Source organism: Engystomops pustulosus, chromosome 1 (assembly GCF_040894005.1).
Source record: "Engystomops pustulosus chromosome 1, aEngPut4.maternal, whole genome shotgun sequence".
Taxonomy (NCBI): domain Eukaryota; kingdom Metazoa; phylum Chordata; class Amphibia; order Anura; family Leptodactylidae; genus Engystomops; species Engystomops pustulosus.
In genome coordinates, this window is record NC_092411.1 from 272304531 (window position 1) to 272325506 (window position 20976).

Here is a 20976-nt window from a genome sequence, read left to right on the forward strand (position 1 = left end):
AAGAAAACTGCAGACCCCGTCCCCATAATCGTAGAAAAATAATTCAAGGTGAGAGCCACACTAGTAGCCGGGTGAGGTAGCAACTGTACATCTGTAAAACCAGCACACGAACCGGGACTGAACTTCAGGAAAGGGAAGAAAAAAAAATAGGTTTTTTTTTTGCTCAATTAGTTCCCGGTCATCAAAATGCAGTCACTTAAAATGGTAAAATTGTCCCATGGAACATGTTCGGGACAATGGTGTTATGTGGCACTTTCATTAGGGTTTAAGCTGCGCGGCCACTACGGATCACGCCGCACACTGTCCTGCTTTTACTAATGGCGGCCCTGACAGATCTGATGTGTGCATTACTCATCACACTGCACACAGAGGTGTCATTACTACTCACGCTGAGCCGCCATTACACTACCGATCGGGATGCACGCTGTGCCGCCATTACTGGTCATGTAGCACACAGATGTCATTGTTGGCGCAGTCATTACTACTCATGCTGCGCAGTCAATAGACTACCATTCCGGTTGCATGCTGCTCAGACATTACAGTACCAATCGGGTTGGATTCTGCACCGCCAATACACTATGGCTCCGGTTGGATGCTGTGCCGCTATTACATTACCGTTCCGGATGCATGCTGCGCCGCCATTACACTACCATTCCGGGTGCATGCTGCGCCGCTATTACACTACCATTCCGGGTGCATGCTGCGCCGCCATTACACTACCATTCCGGGTGCATGCTGCGCCGCCATTACACTACCATTCCGGGTGCATGCTGCGCCGCCATTACACTACCGTTCCGGGTGCATGCTGCACAGCTAATACATTACCATTCCGGTTGCATGCTGCGCTGCTATTATATTACCGCTCCGGATGCATGCTGTGCCGCTATTACATTACCGTTCCGGTTGCATGCTGCACAGCTATTACATTACAGCTCTGGGTGCATGCTGCGCCGCTATTACATTACCGTTCTGGGTACGTGCTGTGCCGCCATTACATTACCGTTCCGGGTGCGTTTTGCGCCATTACATTATCTCTCCGGTTGCATGCTGTGCCGCTATTACATTACCGTTCCGGGTGCATGCTGTGCCGCTAATACATTACCATTCCGGGTGCATGCTGCGCCGCTATTATATTACCGCTCCGGATGCATGCTGTGCCGCTATTACATTACCGTTCCGGATGCATGCTGTGCCGCCATTACATTACCGTTCCGTTTGCGGCGCAATTACTCTACTCTGCAAGTAGCTCCATCATGACAGGCGCTTGTAGCTGGCGCTGCATGCATTATGAGCCCTTGCCCCCGGAAAAAAAAAAAAGCGCCAAAGTTTTAAAAACAAAAAGCTAATAAAATATTCTGTTAAATGTACCTATAAATTGTTAAAACAAAAAAAAAGGTTACACGAGAAATCTTCTGGACTAGTAAAATAGTGTAAAAATATATATATATAGATTTCCGTGGTGGAGCCAATAGTGTCTTGTTTTACAAAATAATAATAATAAAACGCAGAGGTTACACTTCTAAAATCCTGCGAGCGGCTCCAGTCAGAGTCCCTGCGGCTTTCCATTGAGGGATATAACGGTAATGCTGTGTAAGTGTGGGCCTCTCACAACATGGGGATCAGTGCAGAGCAGCCGAGGCTGCAGAGGATGGCTCAGTGGGTACGTGCTCTCCTGAATCATAGATATATCACAAGGCTGTACAGCGGTATATGGAAACGGCCTCCTATTCACAGTCATATTTACACTAGTGCTGCAGTCTGCGGGTTATCGCCTCTTCTGGCTCCTCTTGTACTTGGCTTTTGAACGCTCTTTCACTGTACATTCAGCGGCTTCTACTTCAATGAACTCGTCCGGGTCGTGGTCCTGGCAGCAGAGCTTGCTCTCCGACGTCCGGCTGAACAGTTCATCATGGTGGTGATTCTTGCAAAAGGAGTTTGGGCAGAAGGAGCAAAAGCTCACAGACGCCTTCCCACAGACATCACAGTGATGCCACGGGCACTCCCACTTACCTGGAAGACAAGCAAAAAATATTAAAGGGCTAACTCCCCTCTCAAAGGGAACCTGCCCCTTAGGTAACGGATGAAATCTCCCTTTTAGAATCCCATTTTAAAACCCACCCATTTATCCATTAAAAAAAAATAAATCTTTAAAGTCATGTGACAATGAGCAGAGAAAAGTCATTTTTTTCCTGAGAAGAGTCCAGTTTATAGGCTGCAGGAGCAGAGTCCGTTCAGACACCTGCATATCACCTAAAACACTGTCATATTAAAAGATAAGATTCTCTTCCTTCTGATCCCATCAGGTTTGTTGTTCTGGGATCTACAGTTTGGATATTTATCTTCAGCTCTCATATTCACCGGTGTCTAATTGATCTCTGGTTCTGTACAACAAAGAGCCACAAGTGGTCTGAAAGATGGGATTCTTATCCTGAATATGATGCCAGGACCATGTATCTATGTGCTATAGAACAGAAGGTAGAGATGTAAAATATGACTCTACTCTGCTCACCGTCACATGATCTTGGAGATTTTTCTTTTATAGGTAAATAGGCGAGGAAATTTCATACCCTACCTGAGGGGGCTGCTAGTTAAATGGGGTAAAATCTGATGACAGGTTCCCCAAGGTGTACCATCAATTATCAAACTTTTCATAAACCCATATTAAAAAAAAACTGTTACAAAGTTTCATATATCAGGCTGCTCTATACATGGAAGTCTATGGAGAAGGGAGGAGGAGAATGCTGGAAGAGACATGCAAATTGTCACTTATTAGATCTGCTACACTTTGTACAGCGTATACACATTTGACACCACAAGATGAATAGCCGAGGGAGACGGAGGACAAGTCAAAATTATGTACTGAGATAAGCTTGCTGCTTCTAATTCTCAATCACTTAAAGGAAATCTACCACCGGGATGGAGGATATTAAACCAAGCACACTGACATACTGGTCTTATGGCAGGATCTGCTCCTCTTTATGCTTCCTATGCCCTTGTTTTTAAGAAAAATGGGGTTTAAAAATTATTAAAGCCTTTTTTTCTGTAAAAACCCGGACATAAAAAGAGCAAATCCTACCAGTATTTCATTGTGCTTGGTTAACAATCCTCCACATAAAGGTAGTAGATGTCCTTAGATTATATTGCTGAAGTCACTCACCAAACGGCCTCTTATCAAGATCGAGACAGGACAGGTGATAGGTCTTGGTACATAACTTCCTGTCACACACGATCAGCTCGCCGCCATCGTTGCAGCGGAAGCAGTAATCCTCGGATTCTTTCTTCCCATCCGCTCTGCTCCGACGTCTCTTCGGCTTTTTTTTGCTCTTTTTGGCCTTTTCTTCGTGCCTCGCGATTGTTGAATTCTGGGGAAAGTATCAGGAAAAAGGTGTAATAATCCCCTGACCTTGTAGCATAACACAAGCTGCCACACGTGGAATCCTCAACAGGTACTGGAAGCTCCATGGATGATGGGAGTGCTCTGTAGCCGCAATATATAATCAGCTCCTTCGTGTAATATTTTAGAGGTTAGCTGCGCTTTTAGTTTTTGCCCTTTAAAATTTTTGCTCCCCTAAAAAATCCCAAAAACGTTTTTTTTTTTAGCTTTATAAGGCCTAATTTGCTGCATAACAAATCACACATTCTAGTAATATTTAATTTTCCATGCCCTGTAATGGGAGGAAAGGGGGGAATTAAAAATGCAGTAAACATTTTTTGAGAGCCATTTTTTTTAGAGCTGGGGCTTTGCTCTCCAGATGACTCCTCTCATTTATTCCTTCGGTCGATGTAAAAAAATTTTCATCTTCAGTCCAAAAAAAGAACCGTTTTGCCATATTCTTACGCTAATAACTTTCATATTTGCAGGGCGTGATGACTTTTACAGTCCCACAAATGGTGTCAGTGTAAGACCTTTTGATCACTTTTTATTACATTTATAATATATGTAATAAGATACATTATATTACTGCCAGCACCAGTCTCTGGGGTAACTCTGGGTCGGGTCTGTATGGAGAGGGCTCTGCCTGTATCGTTATGTCGGTTTCCTGCAAGGGTTTAAAGGTTTGGTAGCAGGATAAAGAAAACATGGCTGCTTTCTCTGGTTCAATGGTTGAGTGTTGTACTGCACCCCATTGATGGGATTGGGCTAAGAGGCAATACTTGAATCTGTTGCTCGCCATACACACATGGGGCATCTAGCCAGAGGCAATTGGCTTTGTGCATTGGCCAGAAGCAGCAACTACAGCTGTGGTTTTCATGCACTTTCACGCCCCCACCGAGCACGCATTAAAAGAAACAAACGAGGAAAAGCTAATGAATTGAATAACACATAATGCAGGGCCTGGAGGGAGGAGCAGGACTCATTCTCATTGTATTCCTAGAGCCTAGAGTCCTGCTCCTCAGGCCCTGCACAAGGTAGAATACAATCAGCTGAGACTGGACTGTACCTATAATGGTTTATCATGAAGATCAATACAAATCCCTGCCACTCAGATACACACACGCACAAATACACACATATTTTATATTAACCTTCACTGCAATCCTCTAACAAAAGACAAACCTTTGGTCTATCACCAAGGAATCCACTACAGTTCGGTGCACCACATCTGCAGACCGTCTTCTCGTTCCCCAGGCAATCCAAGTTATAGTTAAATGTTAGCTCCTCGCCTTTAAAATAAATGTAGGAACAGAAAAGAGAAAAAAAAAAAAAAATCAATAAATTACACATGGGAATACATAATCTTCATACAGCAGGTAACACATTACAGGAAATCTACCACTTACAAAACGGCTTTTTAAATTCAGCTGGAGACATGTGGAGGAAGGACGTTCACTTCTTTAACAGTAAAAACAGGTATTCCTTCCCCAATTCTCATGCCTTCTGAGTGACCAGCGGCGTGTTAGCAATGCTGATCGCGCATGTGCAGGAGTTCCCAGGAGCACCGTTGTCACATGCCTCGAGTGCCCGAGTGTAATTATCATCATTTTTAAGAGGGTTTATTTAGCAAGATTGCTTGATTTTATGGCTATGGAGCGAACATCCTGTCTCAACATGTCTCCAGCTACCTAAAGGTTTGTAGGATTTAAAAAGCAATCTTGTAATTGGTAGAGTTCCTTTAAAGAGAACGTGTCCCCACTCCTGATATATCCTTTTCCAGGATAAACAGAGATGATTCAGAATTGTTGGGGATGACTGCTCGTACAATGGAGGCATCTATGTGCCAGTATAAGGCTTTCTGCACATGATCTCCATCCCTTGGTGGCAGCATGTGTGCTCGCGCTCCCATGTGCATGCAGCCTAACAGTAAGGAGCCCTCTACTGAGGTGCCAATCATTACCTGAGGGTATGTCCCGCACAGCAAAGAGACCTACACGGGTATCTCCATTTACTGTCCACTTCTGGGTCTCACAGTTCGGATGACAGCTGTGGTTCATAAAGCGGGAGAAGTTGCCCTTGGGTCCCGCATCAATGATTCGGTCCTGCAAGCAGACAAATGCCAAGTAGTGAGATGCGTTTTAGGAGGGTTAGATTATAATGTGCCATATCATTTCATGGCCTGCGGAGGTGTTATACTGAGCACTGTAGTGTCTCATCAAGCTGCAGAGGACACTCCCAAAACTCAGTACAATAATGTCGCTCTTATACCTCAGCGACTGTGACCACCACATATGCACAGCGCAGGGGGTGCAGAGCTCAACCTAATGCCCATATGATAAACTGAATATTACATTTTAATAAAATGTCCCACATGAAGTGTAGGAGGGGGTTTACATGTTCCCCATTGAGAGTTTAAACTTCCTTGCGATGGTATTAAAGCTCCACTTTCCATTCCATGCTTACGGCCCCTATGCAGACCTGTGCGTTGGCACGGTTACAGACTACATATAAGCCCCTCTCCCTTTCCTTTACTTCGTGGCATCAGGAAAAACAAGAGTTCTGTACATGAGGGAATTTTTTTTATTTTTTATAATGGACACCATTAAATACCTTATAGGTTCTAAATGCAATCATGACATTCACTATTCAAATGTGAATTTGCAGTGATGTCATGAAACCCCATACAATCAGTCCCAGCTTCCCCTATAAATAACCTGCTATATATTACTTGCACTTAGATCTTTAGTGATAGATGCCGAATAATTTTGCAGCAGCGGTTTATTGCCAGGTACCTTGTCGATGGTCAGCATGTAAAAGTGCATGATATCGTTCTCCTGTGCGTGGCGAATTCTTGCCATACACTCTTCTTCATCGATGAGTTCTCCAATGTATTCATTCACAAACTCTCCCTGCAAAACAATAGACGTGGACGTGAGTTGTTTCATGCACGACTGATACTTAAAGGGGTTGTCCGAGTTAAAAAAATAAAAAAAAAAAATATGTGGCCGGGAGCGGGCTGCCTAAAATAATAAAGATGTACTTACCTCCGGTGCCCTCCGGTATCCAGCGCTGCTGTCGCTCCGGTCCGGGCGCCATGTAAACAAACATGGCCGCCGGAGCAGCGCTGCATTCAGCTTCCGTGGCCGGGTACGCCTATCCGTCCCTATACACAGCATTGTGTATGGGGGCCGGAAGGTTGTCGTGTCCGGCCGCTGGATACGGGAGGGCACCGGAAGGTAATTACAGCTTTATTGTTTAAGGCAGCCTGCTCCCGGCCACATATATTTTTTTTTTTAAAACTCGGACAACCCCTTTAAAGCTGAAGTTTTGCAGCAGCTTTTGATTTATATAAATTCATTGGCCACCACCATGTATTGGGGAATCTGAATGGAAAAGCTGTGCATGGTGTTTACAAACATTTATTTTCTGCATATAGGAAAACACTATTGCAATGCCATGTCTATATGGAGCCTTAAAGGGGGTTGTACAGTCACAACAAGTTATCCCCTATCCACAGGAAGGGGAGCACCTTGCTTATCGTTGGGGGTCCCGGTGGTGAAACCTCTATATCACAACAATGTTATACCCCAGGTGGTTGAACATATTTGTTGCAGCTCCACTCTATGGCACGGATGGAAGTAGTAGTACTGCACATGGCCGTCTCTGTCAGTGCCTTAAAGATAAACAGGGGCAATTGTGAGCTGCTTCTCTGTTCATTTTAGAGGGGGTTGGCTAGGAATACCAATCTCTGGCCAACAACTAACTCTGCAATTTACCTTTTTTATGTCTCTGGTAGCAATGAGACCCCATCCTTTCCCCTCGGTTTTGATGATCTTGGTTTCAGGATACAGACGCTTGGTGAAGCTCTGGTTCTGACACCTATCTCCGGCGGGGCACACTTGCGGGTGGCATTCGTACATGAGCATCCGGTTCAGACATTCGGAGTCTAGTCCACAGGGCTTGTCACTTGTTGGCTTACAATTGCACTTGGGTATCTCAGATATATCAGCAGTGTAAACTTGTACTCTCCCGTAAGGTTTGTTCACCTAAACACAAGAAAGCCCCTTAGATTAAGAATGAAAACATATTACCCGCTAGTGCAGTGATGGCTAACCTATGGCACTGGTGCCAGAGGTGGCACTCGGAGCCCTTTCTGTGGACACTCAGGCCATCACCAGAGAGGACTCCAGGTATATTCCTGCAGCCCCAGACAGCCCAGTACTTGCTGTGCACAGAGGTATTTTAAAGTGACAGCGCTACCTGGGACTATTTTCTGCTTTATTGGTGTCCTCAGGGGCTGGTATCAATGAAAACTGTGACAGAGAAGGGAGTATAAATCACAAATTACATTTCTGTGTTGGCACTTTGCGATAAATAAGCGGGTCTTTGTTGTAGTTTGGGCACTCTGTCTCTAAAAGGTTTGCCATCACTGCGCTAGTGAGTGCAGTCATCCCCTACATCGTACCTTTATGTGCTTATAAGGCGGTGGCTTTTTTTCATTTTCCTGAGTTTCTTTAGCTTTTCGCTGAGACTGAATCTCGTTAAACCTTTCTTCAGCTTCTTGCAAGGCTGAAAAGGAAAGTAAATAGAAGAGTTCACTAAGCATTTAAGGGAAGTTATCGGCAACATGGCTGCTGTGAGGACGTTCTTATCACCAGCCGACCAGCAGCATGGAAAGCGTCGTGGATGAGACTACGTCAAATTTTTGGGGGCTGGGTTAAATCCCATTTGCAATATTCCAGATCTTGATCAAGATGATTGATTGGGTTGTAACCTGGTCAAGTAAAGGGTCTAGCACTAGAGCAGGGAGCCTCACTGGGAAGATAACATCTACAAGGAGTACATATGCCACACTCACCATTTTTGAAGACTTTGCCAATGCTTTTGACTCCATGATGTTTACTGCCTTGATCCCCCTCCATGTACGGGAATACCCGGGCGTGGTGCGTCCAGTAATAGTCTTTCGAACCAAAGAAGTAAACGGGAAACTCGCCGATTTCGTGCTTCATCTTCTGGATGTTTGGAGGGATGTTTTTTGGGTGACAGACTTCTGCCGGCCACCATCTATGCAACGTAAAACAATAAATTGTAGTAGTACAGATGTGATTGTTTTCAAGTCCCGGGTGGTAGAAATCATGCGGTTTATTAACCAATTAATGTTATTGGTTATTGATTGTGTTTGTATTTTGCTATTGTAGGCTATTTTTTGCTTACACATTTGCGACTGTTACCCCTTTACAATCAGTGTTATGAAAGAGAACTTGTCAGGTCGATTTGGGACTTACAGACCTGTGTGTTGGGGTCCCAGATCGACCTGTACATCAACTGTAAGAGGGCACAATGTAAAAAGAGCAAACAAAAAAAAAACCTATAGAAACCGTATTTTTCAGACTATAAGGCGCACCATCAATAAATACCTGCTAAAACGTCTAAGTTCATATATATAAGGCGCACCGGATTATAAGGATGAATGACCAGCAGGTGGCAGACCTGTGCACGGTTCAAGGAAGCTGTTGTCTGTAAGTACAGTTTATATATAAGGCGCACTGGATTTTTTGTGCGCCTTATAGTTCGAAAAATACCGTACTTCGCAAAATCTCAGTGCCTCCTCCTGCATGGCTTCAGAAGCATACCCAGTCTTCACTGTGCATGCAATGCACTAATAATTCCTTTATTATTATGATTTTTTTTTTAAACTAACCCTGTAGTTTGTTTAGGTTCCCTAAATTGTCCTGACAGGTTCCCTATAAATAGTTACATATACACACATTCATACCTGTAGTTGCCCAGTTTCACCCAGATAATGTCCTGATATCGCGGCTTCTTCCCTGCTCTACAGTCATTGCAGAACCAGGTGCCATCTGGCATTTCAATATTCAAGCAGTCCGGATGGAAAGCAGCGGGGCAGGACTCGCAGCACAGCAGGCTGCCACCTGACAAACAGAGAGAATATCACTACATATAGGACTCAGATACCTAAAGCTTAATAGTGTAGCTATCCATCAAATGGGGACTTTTACTGATTTGGAAAGTTTATATGTTCTGCAGTCCTAGGGGTGACCTTGTCCTGAGCAATTACAGCACCAATTATACAAAACTTTGGTTACTATGGCTGCTGGACGTTCTAATAAACCTACATTTGCAATAAACTTTCCCAATTTGCACTTTTACGGAATCTAAAGGGGTTTGTTTACATTTAATATAAAAAATAAAAACATGTAAAAATGCCAAAATAATAAGTATATAAGACGCACCTTTAGAGCACACAAAGCACCAGCACACATTGACATGGGCATGGTGACTTTTACCCTTCTTGGCAACAAAGTGAGCGGAACAGATGATGCTGGAAGGAGATAGTAGTGTGCACCCTGCGGACACACAGGTGTCTCCTCCGTGGTACGCCACCGGGCAGCGGACGCACCGGATCAATTTACCTAAACGATAAAAACACAGATTTACAATCCAGCACCACAGGGCACATGTAACTTAGTAACACGGAGCGCCATCTGCTGACCTTTGATGGTCCTGGCATTTGGCTGGGTGGCAATCAGGCAGCTGGCACAGTGATGGAGTGGGCAGCGGAAGCCTTTACCATCAAATGATGCATTAGGATACTTCCTTAGGCAGGACTCGTGGTAGAACTTGCCACAGTGTGAGGCACTGCAGCGCTTCACATCAGCATCCTTCTCCTTACACACAAAACACGAGTGAATCCCTGCACAGGAAGACAAAAATTTATTGTTTAAGCCTCAGAATTAAATTTTAATATTTACTCTGTGCATTCAAGATATTAATGTCATGGTGCAGTTGTGGGAATATGGCTCACGAGGTGAAAAGGCTACAGGCACAGCTATTACCCTTGTCGCAACCAGTAAACACAAGAGGAAGCATTTACATGCAAAAGGTGGGTGGTGCCATCATCTTTTATGGGATTGTTGCACCCAGTGAAGTCATCAGGGGTAAATGATGGGTCAACATGACGGTCTGGAATCTGTACAAGACTCCAGGGCCCGTCATTCAACCCAATCTGTAACAGTGTGCATAAGGCACACTGTTACAGATCATTAGGAAAATCCATTGGTGAACCCAATGAAAGAAAAACCAATCATCTGATCCAAATCATCACCTTCATGCCATTGTGCAAAACACAAAAATTTTAATAAAAAGTGATCAAAAGGTTGTATGGTCCCCAGAACTGTAGCTAGGAAAAGTCATCTCATCCAGAAAACCTTACATACACAGTATGATAAAATGAAGACTTTTTTTTTTTGCCTCATACCGGAAATACATTCTTCACATTGAAAAGGGCCATTTGGCCTTTCTGAGAGTCCGAGGCATGACAGATGAAAAGCGGAGCAGCACAGACCTTCACATAACAAGAGATCCCCAGATTTTTCACAGAGCTGGAACAGAAACAAAACTATGTTAAATGAAAAAAAAAAGGGTGGGGGGAGAAAAAGGGTGGGGGGAGAAAAAGGGTGGGTGGGTGTTGGTTTATAGTGTGAAAAAAAAAGGAACATGGTTAATACTGTATATGTATAGTTATCTATTACCAAGCACACATGTTCCTTCTTTCCTTTCTCAGACTTTTTGCACACGGAGGACTCATCTGCGCTTTCAGAAGGCGACTCGGAGCGTTCATCGGATACCTGGGATAGAAAACACTTGTAAGCATGGTGTCCACTTCATCCACAAGGATCCAATATTATACCTAATCCTTTTACAATGACGTCTATGTGTTTTAAGGCGCAGGAGAAAAAGTGCTTGCGTATGGGATTGTAACGTCACAGGTCACGTACCAGACTGTCGGGGACAAGCACATACAGAGAAGACAGCAGTTTGTCTGCTTGATGTCTGTAAATGCAGCTCAATGAGTGCAGAATGTACAACACAAATTTATGGTAACTCAACCCAGGACAGCCCTGACACTGGAGAAGCACAGCGGCTCTGGACTTATGTAGCGATATCTGCACACAAAAGAAATATTGTAGTGATACACCCCTTAAAAGGGAACCTGTCAGTTAAACTAACCCACACTAAGTAAAACGTATCTTTTATACAGCAGTACAACTATCCTTATATTGTTCCCTCCCATGCCTGTAAGGTTCCACTTTCTATTTGTATAGTTGACTCACCATCTATGTATATTCATGTTCTTACGGCTCAGCCGCTCCTCCAGCTTCCTGATTGACAAGGGACATGCCTTTGCTCCAGCTGAGCCAATTCAGCTCTGCTACATTATTTACCCGCTGGCTGTGTGACTGCTGAAGAGAATTTCTGAGGGAGGGATGAGGGGTTTCAAAGGGACAGTCGGCATATGTGATTAGCTGAAAAGAAATCAGCTCCCGCTTCAGCGAGGGAACTGGAAGAGTGGCTGAGCAGGGATCATTTGCATAGATGGTGAGACAAATTTACAAGAGGGCTGCAGAACTTTACAGGCATGGAGAGGAATAATATAGAGATAGTTATGTTGCTTTATAATGAGAGTCCTCAAAGTAATGTTTAGCTAGTATTGGCTAGTTTAAAGGACCTGTCATGGTGATTAGGTATGTACCCAACCAAAGAAATCCAAAACGGCACATAAATACATTGTCACATTGAGTTATAGATGTCCATTTCTTAGCATTGTTCTAGTAATCGATGGTGATTAGGGATGCCAAACGCACTGATCCAAATCTCCCTCTATTAAGTCCTTCTGTGACCGATTTCCAAAAATCAACCTTTATACTTACCCTAAAGGGTCCAATTAGGCGTTCCCCATGCCTGCAAGTAATTTACTGAAAGCGGAGCTGTATACCCTCTCTAACGTGCAAGCGTCTGAACCAAAGCACATGTACAGTGAAGCCGGGGTGTAGTACGCCGGCTTCAATGTGCGACTGCGAAGGCAAGTATAAAGGTTTATTATTGTAACAGTGGGCATAGGAGGAATAGTTAAAGGGCATTTTGGGACACTAACTCCCGAGTCTACAAGGACCTGTGGGTGGTTTAGGGTTCCAATTCACTCTGACAGGTCCTCCTATGTACACTGTTACAATAATAAACCTTTATACTTTATGTTAGCAATGTCTGACTATAGTCTGATCATGGGACTATGTAGCCACAGCCTTAAGCTGAAATTTGTCATCTCCCGCTAACAATAGGGATGCTATAACATTAAAGCATTGCAATGACCGGGATGCTACCTTCAACTTGACTTTGGCACAAAATCAGTGAAAACTGACACGCAGTAGTCTTTATATGGTGTGTACACTGTGCAAGAACAATTCGTTCAGCCACATCCAAACTACAGAAGTGTTTGTACCTCGTTCTCCATCATGGACACAGGAGATGAACTCTTGCTCACAGCCAGCGGGACAGAGGCCACATCAGAATTACGGATCCTCTTCTTCAGTGGCTTACAGGCATCGGAGAGGTTGTGCACTGCCGGAATAGTAAAGCCTTTACTATCGGGTACTACAACAACGAGGAAACTGGGTATGATCAAGTCATCAGAAAGTGGATGTAATAATTAGTTACGTTTATATTAGTAGATGGGAGTTAATTGTGATCAATGTCTAAATGAGGCTTACGAGCGAAGAAATCAGGTTACACACTTCTGGGGCTAACCAAGTGCCGGCAGTCCCCGGGTTATGTACATAAGATACGTTCTGAAGGGTTTATAAATTGGGAGGGTCTGTAAGTTGGGTGTCCTTAAGTCAGGGACTGCCTGTATATTTGAGGGTGAGCATGTCAGACATGATGTCAACATGGTTTCTGATGGAGAAATCGTATTCTTAAAAGGTCACCCTCAAATATACTCAGCCAGAAAAGGGTATGGCCCAATTGCTTCACTCCTCTGCTCTCTACAGCTTAAAACGGTACAAAGTCTACACTAAATGAGGCTTAAATGTGATCAATGTAAATCCTGTGGCACCAGTGGTGTCCACTGCAGTATACTTGTACATTTACATGGGGATACAACTTCTTCTGTGAAGAAGTTGTATTAAGGATTGGATTCATACTGAGAACTATGAGAGGTACTGAGGTTTCCCTTCTATGTTATTATGTGAGGTTGAACACTGGGGTCCTAAGTTATTTTTCATACACAAGATCCTATAGGGCGATATACAAATGAAACGAATGTAATGCACTCAAATGAGATTACATGAAATAATTTTTAATGTGCAATGAAACCCCTTTAAAGGGATTGTCCATGCGTTTTATAGTGATGGTCAATCCCTTAGGCTTAGCCATCCATATCTGAGAAGTGGGAGAGACTGAGATTTCTGCCCTCATCTCTGTTCGAGGTGTTAATAAAAACTGAATAGCGTCTGGACAAAAGGTTGGGTGTCAGCACCCACTGAACAGAGGCTACACATTGCTTTGCTCTTGTTACTCTTATTTTACGCTGCTACCCTGATGATCTTGCAAGACAATTGTAAAGTTAAAAAGTGATGATGGGTGCGGGCACAGGAATATATATATAGTAATATTACCCGACTGTGATCTAACAGGCGCGCTCTCTCTGGCTCTACAGTTCTTGAAGGACTTTTCGTTAGTGCTTTCCATTTGCTAGAGTGGAGAGAAAAGTAAAAAAAATAAATAAAAAGTCAATGATAAAATTAGACGAAAGCACGGAAATCTATGCAAACAAATCCTTGCCAAACATAAGGCATTTCATATTTCTGTATAATCTAGATGTGCATGAAGTGGGTACACACAGCAGGATTATTACATGTAAATCACTGGAGGGGGGAGGTTGTAGGAATAAATTGGTCTAATATTCTGACTAGCAGACCTTGACTGCCATCTAGTGGACATCCTGCAGAAGAGCAGCCACAAGCTACGCATGGCGTGTGAGAGCAGGAAGTGATATGACGCAGGACGTCTGCAGCATCATGTACAGGGGAGGGGGGTGTTATACACAAGTCAGGTGACTGCCTATGTAAGCTGTGCAAAATACAGCAATAATATTGTGCCGTGCACGCGCAGCCCACACTGTGTTAGTATTACAGCTCACTCCTATTGCAGGGAAGGAAAAAGCTATAATCCTAGGCAATACTGAGAAAATAAAATTTTTTTTTTAAGAAATCTATGATGTGCTTATTAATAATTAGGGGCTTACACGTCTGGAGTGCATTGAAAATTAAAGGTCTTACATATGTAGAACAGAAAAAGACTTTACATATCAGAATTCAGTGAATATATATTTGCATTTTAGTGATTTCTATAGTGGATGAGGGGGATGTGTTAAATAACATTTAAAAAAATGGGTGTCTTGCAGTTTTTTTTACCCAAAGTGTGCAGTTCTAATGTAAATAGGATGGTTGTGTTACTTTCCCATCCGGGAAGTAAGGATGTCCCTTCTACAAACCCGGAGCATGAGACATGTATGTAACATGATGTAGGAGTGCAGTGTCATTGAGAACACACCTTCACTCATCGTATCACACCATCCTGCACACAGCTCAAAGTGTGGAAGACTTTGCATAAGTTTAGATGCCTTTTTAAATGGATTAATATGCAATAAAAGTGACTCGCTTCTTGTGAAACCATCATGAGCCCCCTACACACATCTGGTCTTGCAGTAAGGTTACACACACACACACACACTGGAGCTAGACGGGTTATATGTCGTTTGTTTTCCAGCAATGTTAGAGCGCTCTAGGGCTGCTGTAGGCGGCTTGTTGCATCACCATTTTTGTTTTCCTCTATGTATCGGTCACGTCTGCTATTGTAAACTAATGGGACAAAGCTGCAGGACCACTCAGCTAATGCCATAGTCATGTACATACAACTTTTACTTCCCCATACACGATCCCCTCCACAGACATGACCAGGTATAACAGCTCAGCCCCCATCTACTTCAGTGGAGCTTAGCTGCAATACCTCATACATCCAGCGGAGGTGTGGTGCAGTTTCTGGATGAAAGTCTTTCTATTCCAAATTTCTATGGTTTCCCTTTACCAGTATAGTGTATTCTGTGAACTCTGAGGTGGAAGTGATGTTATTTGGTCACATGACACTGAAGCAGAGTAGATACGTTTGCAAACACATAGACGTCAGAATGATAGTGACAGGACAGACCTGACGCTTTGTGTGATCCACCAGCTATGGAGACCTTCTTTCACTGTTTGTAGTGAGCAAATATCAAAGGTCGCCATTATGGGATAAATCATGAATGTACCAACCTAAAATTGACAAGTCCATTCTCTCTTTGCACAAATATTTGATCCAAGTGGTTTATTCTCACTATTTAGGCTTTTGCTGCCAGGCAGCAGGGTTAGATCTCGGCACTGGCTACCGTGTTAGTAGAAAACTACAGCACATGGAAAGTCGTTACCTTCTGGTTTGGGGTCCTGAGCCTCTTCTTAGGAGCGTCGTTGTCTTCATCATCATCGTGCGCGTTGTCCTCCGCCTCTACGTGGTTTCGTGTATTTCCACGCAATCTACCTTTGGGGGGAGGTTGTGAAATGTGTGTGAAAAAACCCAGGAATAAGATGGGCTCGCCTGGCTAGCCCTTATATAACAATGCTATGCCTAAGCCCAGATTTGCACATATGGAAATAAGAGACAGCAGCACTTGTCCCTGCGCTTATATCCTGTCCCCCTCCTAGTCTGCTTTACTGTACATTTGCATCCCTCAAAAATATTGGAGAAATTTGCATTGTGCTTTCCTCTATTATGATAAGAAACGCTATAAATGTATAATCCAATGGGACCCATAACATTCCTTGTGGTATACAGTACCAGGCCCATCTATGTAATACACTTGGGCAGTCAGGGGGCCTCCAAAGCACCACCAACAGGGCTAAAGCAGCACACAGGAACGTGGTCTCAACAAGTTACTCAAATCCCTTGTGGTGGCGCTAACTGGATCATACGTTAAATAACAGAAGGAGCCTGTCATATCCGAAATGCCTCCCAAACAGGAGCAGAAATAGACCTGCAGAGATATTCTGGGCTTTTCAAATACGCAAATCAATTTCAAAGTGCCAGAGGGGCAGGGCTGAATTGGGGCTCCTCTGAAATACCTGCCCTATAAACATTACGGCTCGTAGAAAAATCAGGTCCGCCCCCAGGGAGCACTTCAAAGAGGACTAGAAACTAATTCTTGCACCAAGATTGCTTTGAGAGGCATTTTGGACCTCATAGGCTCCCTTTTACGTTGGGAGAATCCAATTTAGCACACACAGTAAGGAAAAACCACAGCACTCGATGAATTTCACAAAACCCCTTTATTTCTTGAGAGTCCCTAGGACTCTGTACTACTACTCCATACTAATGGGGCGATTATTGCTACATACAATCTAATGGAGAGTGCAATCTGCCTGACTCCGTACAAAGTGTCTTAGGTCCGAGACTTCATCCAGTAATGTAGTCCCCCTCCCCCAGGATATCCCACATCCGCAGCTAGTCATATGTATGTGTAGTGTGCACAAAGACAGGACTTGACCAAAAGCCATAGTAAAAGGTCAATTGTTTTATTTATTGCTGGCTCATGTCAACCATTTACCTTTAAGAAATTGAAAAGCATCAGGACGCACAGCATATAAATAATCACAGTTTTCCTTCCGTTGTCACGTTGTTAGCGCGACTCGGTAACATGCGACTCGGATAATACACCGGAAAAGTGGGTGCCCCCCCCAGCACACAAAAAGAGGAGTAGTAGAAGGGTCTCGGTATCTGACACGGCTAGCAAGTTGCAACAACCACTATAGTTACTCCATGTAAGAAGAACAGATGAAATGACTCCTTTATTAGGATGAACAGGTTTACCATTAAGTATTAGGAGGAACCACTGTGCCCATACAATGTGTGACTGCACAACGAAGAGGGAAGGGGAGGGGGACAGAACCACGATAAAAAGTTATTTACAAGCAGTCTCTTCATAGGGAGAGTCAGCTCCTAGGCACGGGACGCTGCCCAATATTTAGACAGAAACAGAAGTGGGGTAGAGTCTACCTTGTATCTGGCAGGAGGGGTAAATGGATAGAAACGCTGCATGACAAGGCCTGGTTACATGCAACCGTGGGGTACATGTCACTTTTTTTTTTTTAAGGTTTAAAGAGGGGGAGGGGAAAAAAAAAAAAAAAAAAAAAAAAAAAGAATTACCCCATTTCTGCATTGCCTAAAAAAATAAAAAATAATAATAATAAAAAAAAATTATATAATTCCATTGTGAGTTTTAGGACGTTATCAGAAATGACCGGACACAACATGAAATTTTTTTCAATTACTTCTTGATCTTGGTCTCCTCTCCGGCTGCTCTTGGAATACGTTGCGCTTGACTTCCCCCGTCGTCTTCGGTGTTGGACCTTGAAGGATACAGAAGGTGGTTTTTTTTTTTTTTTTTTTTTAGGCTTGGATCGCTCCCCCAATCTAAGCGGGTTGCAATTATTCCATGACAATCAATTCTCCAGTGATAAGGGGGTTTAAAACATACAAAAAAAAAGACCAACAACAGCAAAGTGTGTGATGCCTTTCTAGGTTTACCAGGGTAATCCTAGGTTTTTCTTTCCACTAAGGAGAGCCAAGGACTTCTTTACATTAACGGGATACAGTTATCAGCATTTTATACTTCACAGGTGACTAAAGACTGCAGTATAAAAGGGTGAAATGTATGCCAAAAAAGCCCCCCATGTATCTGAAGCAATAGTCAGAGTGCCAAGAGGGTTTTCCCACTATATACCATAACTGTGTGACAGGAGGGTGGGTGAGGCTACGCACGCGAGACCCCTCTACATTGAAATTCCTGAGTCACCTCTCAATCGAGGCGCTGTGACCCGCCTCCGGTCAGATTTTTATGGTATCTCCTTCTGTAAACCCATGTGACTCTTCATCCAACTTTACTGCACTAGAGATTCAGATATGTAAACTTTGTCACCAATGTTCTGCAGCTTCTATTCTGTCATATTCCAGTTGCACTCATTTTGGGGGCTTTTTTTTTTCCTTGCAGGATTTCATTTATAAAATATACAATGGATAGAAATAATACAATTAGATCTCTGGTGTGAGTCTGGTATTACTGCTCAACTCAAACACAAATGATTGGGGCTGAGCTGCAGTATCACCCACAACCTGTGGACTAGTGTGGCGCCGTATGTGGAGGAAAGCAGCAAGAGTTAATTTTCCTTCCTTTCAATACATATGATTTTAGGCAGAACAAAAGGAACCATAAACAATTTTGGTTCCTGTATAGTTGGATTGTTTTTGGCTATCCACAGACAAATATACGTTTTGAAATAAAATCTGCAAACCGCCCCTTTAAATTAAAGCCCTGTGGATGGGGACTCCACTCCACATTCATAAGACCTTAAAAAGAGATGATGTATACCTAAGAAAATAGCGATTGCAGTAAACACAAGTGTTATATTAGTGGTGGTGGGAGGGTATATAGCTGCAGAGAGTGATGGTACATGTATAGGAAACCATTACTGCTTCAATAAGGATCTATTACATTGCGATCATATCACAGTTCTACAAAACTGTGCCCAATACGGCAACTTGTCTATAGACCCTCAGTAAGGACTGAAGAGGAATTGACTGAAGACCACGCTTGGCCACTAGTAGAGAGACGCTTCCAATATGGTGGTCAAACGTAAACCCAGGGACGTCGGCATTTCCTTTATCATCATCATTGCTATAAAATAGACTCTCTACATCTGTGTGTTATATGTAAACCGATAAAAGAGGAGGATAGGTCACTGCGTCTACGTGGAACATACAAAACAATGGCCTATAGATATATATATATGTATAGTAAAAGGGATTAGTAGAAAGGTTTTTTGCTCCCAGAGAAGCAGCATGAAAGCTATTTAAATGCCTTAGAGTACAGTGCAGTATCAGCTTTACCAGAGTCTTCTTCAGATTTGGGCGAGGTGATTATGGCAAACTTTGTATTATAGCGGGCTTTTTGTTTATCGCTGAGCATGTTCCATTGCGACTCGAGTAACTCTTCGATCTCTTCACTGGAAGCGTCAGGGTGTTCACTTATTACCTGGAGGGGGAAGAGAAAGTTTTTCAATTTCAACGCAATCCTACACATCTTAAGACAGATAACCTTGGCACTATATACACCACGTTTGATTTACAGACTCCTTTATCCAGGCTGCCGGCAGTACAGCTCCCGAATCTGCAGAGACGTCTTTTGACCTTGTTGCACTTTTGGGAGACAACCAGAGACCGTAGCAGGAAGGTAAAAGCAGTTTATTACAGCTTCTGCCTGCTCCTTTCTTCAGTGCATAGCCCAGAAGCAGCACCATGCAGTGACATGCTGCTGTCCTCTGTATAGACAGGTCTGCTAGGGTTAGGCAGAGCTGCTGGGTCTAATCAGATCCAATAAAGCTGCGCCCCAGGCATTTGCCCCCACAGTGACCAGGGAAAACAGATAAATCACAACTACATAGTCTGAAATAAATATGAGTATTTCCCAATAAAATAAAACCCAAACAATCACTAACTATATATAATGTATATGAAAAGTAGTCACACAAATTTTTACAAGTTTGCACTGGAATTCTGGGAATTTCTACAAAAAGAATTTGTTTACAATCCAAATTACATGTTTTATAGTAGAATAAAATACACCAAAAGATGACCAATGGTTTTACCCGTATTTTAAATGATAAGGCCTTTAACTAGGATGAAACAAGGGTTCATGTGGTGCATGATGTCTATGAACAAGGTTGGGGGGGTGGGGGTTGTAGAGCATCTCATTATGGGGCTGCAGAGCATTTCCTTAATATGGGGGGCTGCAGAGTACTTCATTTATAGGGGGCTGCTGCAGGGCATTTTATTAATAGGAGATGCATGGGGCTTTTCATTACTGGGCGAGGCTGTGACCAATGCAGTTCCCACATAAGGCTTATACTCAAGTTAATACGTTTTCCCAGCCATTTGTTGTAAAATTAGGGGCCTCGGCTTATACTTGAATCGGTTTATACTCAAGTATGTACGGTAACCAATGTAAGTTTTATTATATGACATTTTGCTTTACAGTTAACTTCTCTTATAATACAATATAACTTATAAAACCAAGTATTTACCAATTAATAACCCTTTTCTCTTTTGGATACCAAGGACATATTTTATAGTAGCCCCAAAGTTTTCAGTTCGGGTGCTGTTTAGAGTTACCTTCCTTTAATTTTCTATATAACTTAACGGACATCTATCATTTTAGCTGATGATACATGTGCAGCACTTATGTGCACTTTTATTTATGGATTAAACTGTTCTTGGTGTATAAAGAAACAGCACAAGTTTTAAAAAATATGTAAACTAGTCGGGGGCACTCAGGCTGCCACCACTTGAGCACCTCCCGGCATCGCTGGGTTTAAATGTATTCACACCCCGCATTTCTAACCCTGCGTCTGCCGAGGAGCCAGGGGGTTCACCAAGAACAGTTCCATTTGGTACATAGAGAAATGTGCATGTGAGTGCCACATATTTTCCATCATATATACATATTTTGGCTCTTTACACCAGACAGGCTCCCATTTCAGCTAACAGAAGCTGTAGTGTGGTAGGATGAGAGAATCACTTGTTTTTTTAACCCCTTAAGGACGCAGCCATTTTACAGCTTAAGGCTCAGCCCGATTTTTTGGATTCTGACTTGCTTC

The 20976-nt window shown here is 43.1% G+C and overlaps 1 protein-coding gene across 4 annotated transcripts in view; it reads right to left on the reverse strand.

Moving 5' to 3' along the window:
* Positions 1-1112: 1112 nt before the first annotated feature.
* The window catches only part of NSD2 (nuclear receptor binding SET domain protein 2), a 41308-nt gene continuing 21444 nt past the window's right edge, over positions 1113-20976 (reverse strand). For 3 of the 4 annotated variants that reach the window (XM_072126213.1, XM_072126215.1, XM_072126214.1), the window contains exons 6-23: positions 19211-19355; positions 17596-17673; positions 15699-15808; positions 13852-13927; positions 12678-12796; positions 10930-11025; positions 10656-10779; positions 9891-10091; positions 9631-9810; positions 9153-9309; positions 8235-8440; positions 7842-7945; positions 7153-7422; positions 6169-6285; positions 5337-5478; positions 4559-4665; positions 3158-3362; positions 1113-2010 (exon numbers count right to left, since the gene is read on the reverse strand). In XM_072126213.1, the coding sequence (XP_071982314.1) occupies positions 1766-2010; positions 3158-3362; positions 4559-4665; positions 5337-5478; positions 6169-6285; positions 7153-7422; positions 7842-7945; positions 8235-8440; positions 9153-9309; positions 9631-9810; positions 9891-10091; positions 10656-10779; positions 10930-11025; positions 12678-12796; positions 13852-13927; positions 15699-15808; positions 17596-17673; positions 19211-19355 (2682 nt within the window). In that variant the 3' untranslated portion in view covers positions 1113-1765. The remainder of the gene's footprint in view (positions 2011-3157; positions 3363-4558; positions 4666-5336; positions 5479-6168; positions 6286-7152; positions 7423-7841; positions 7946-8234; positions 8441-9152; positions 9310-9630; positions 9811-9890; positions 10092-10655; positions 10780-10929; positions 11026-12677; positions 12797-13851; positions 13928-15698; positions 15809-17595; positions 17674-19210; positions 19356-20976) is intronic. The other variant, XM_072126212.1, reaches the window with a different exon arrangement.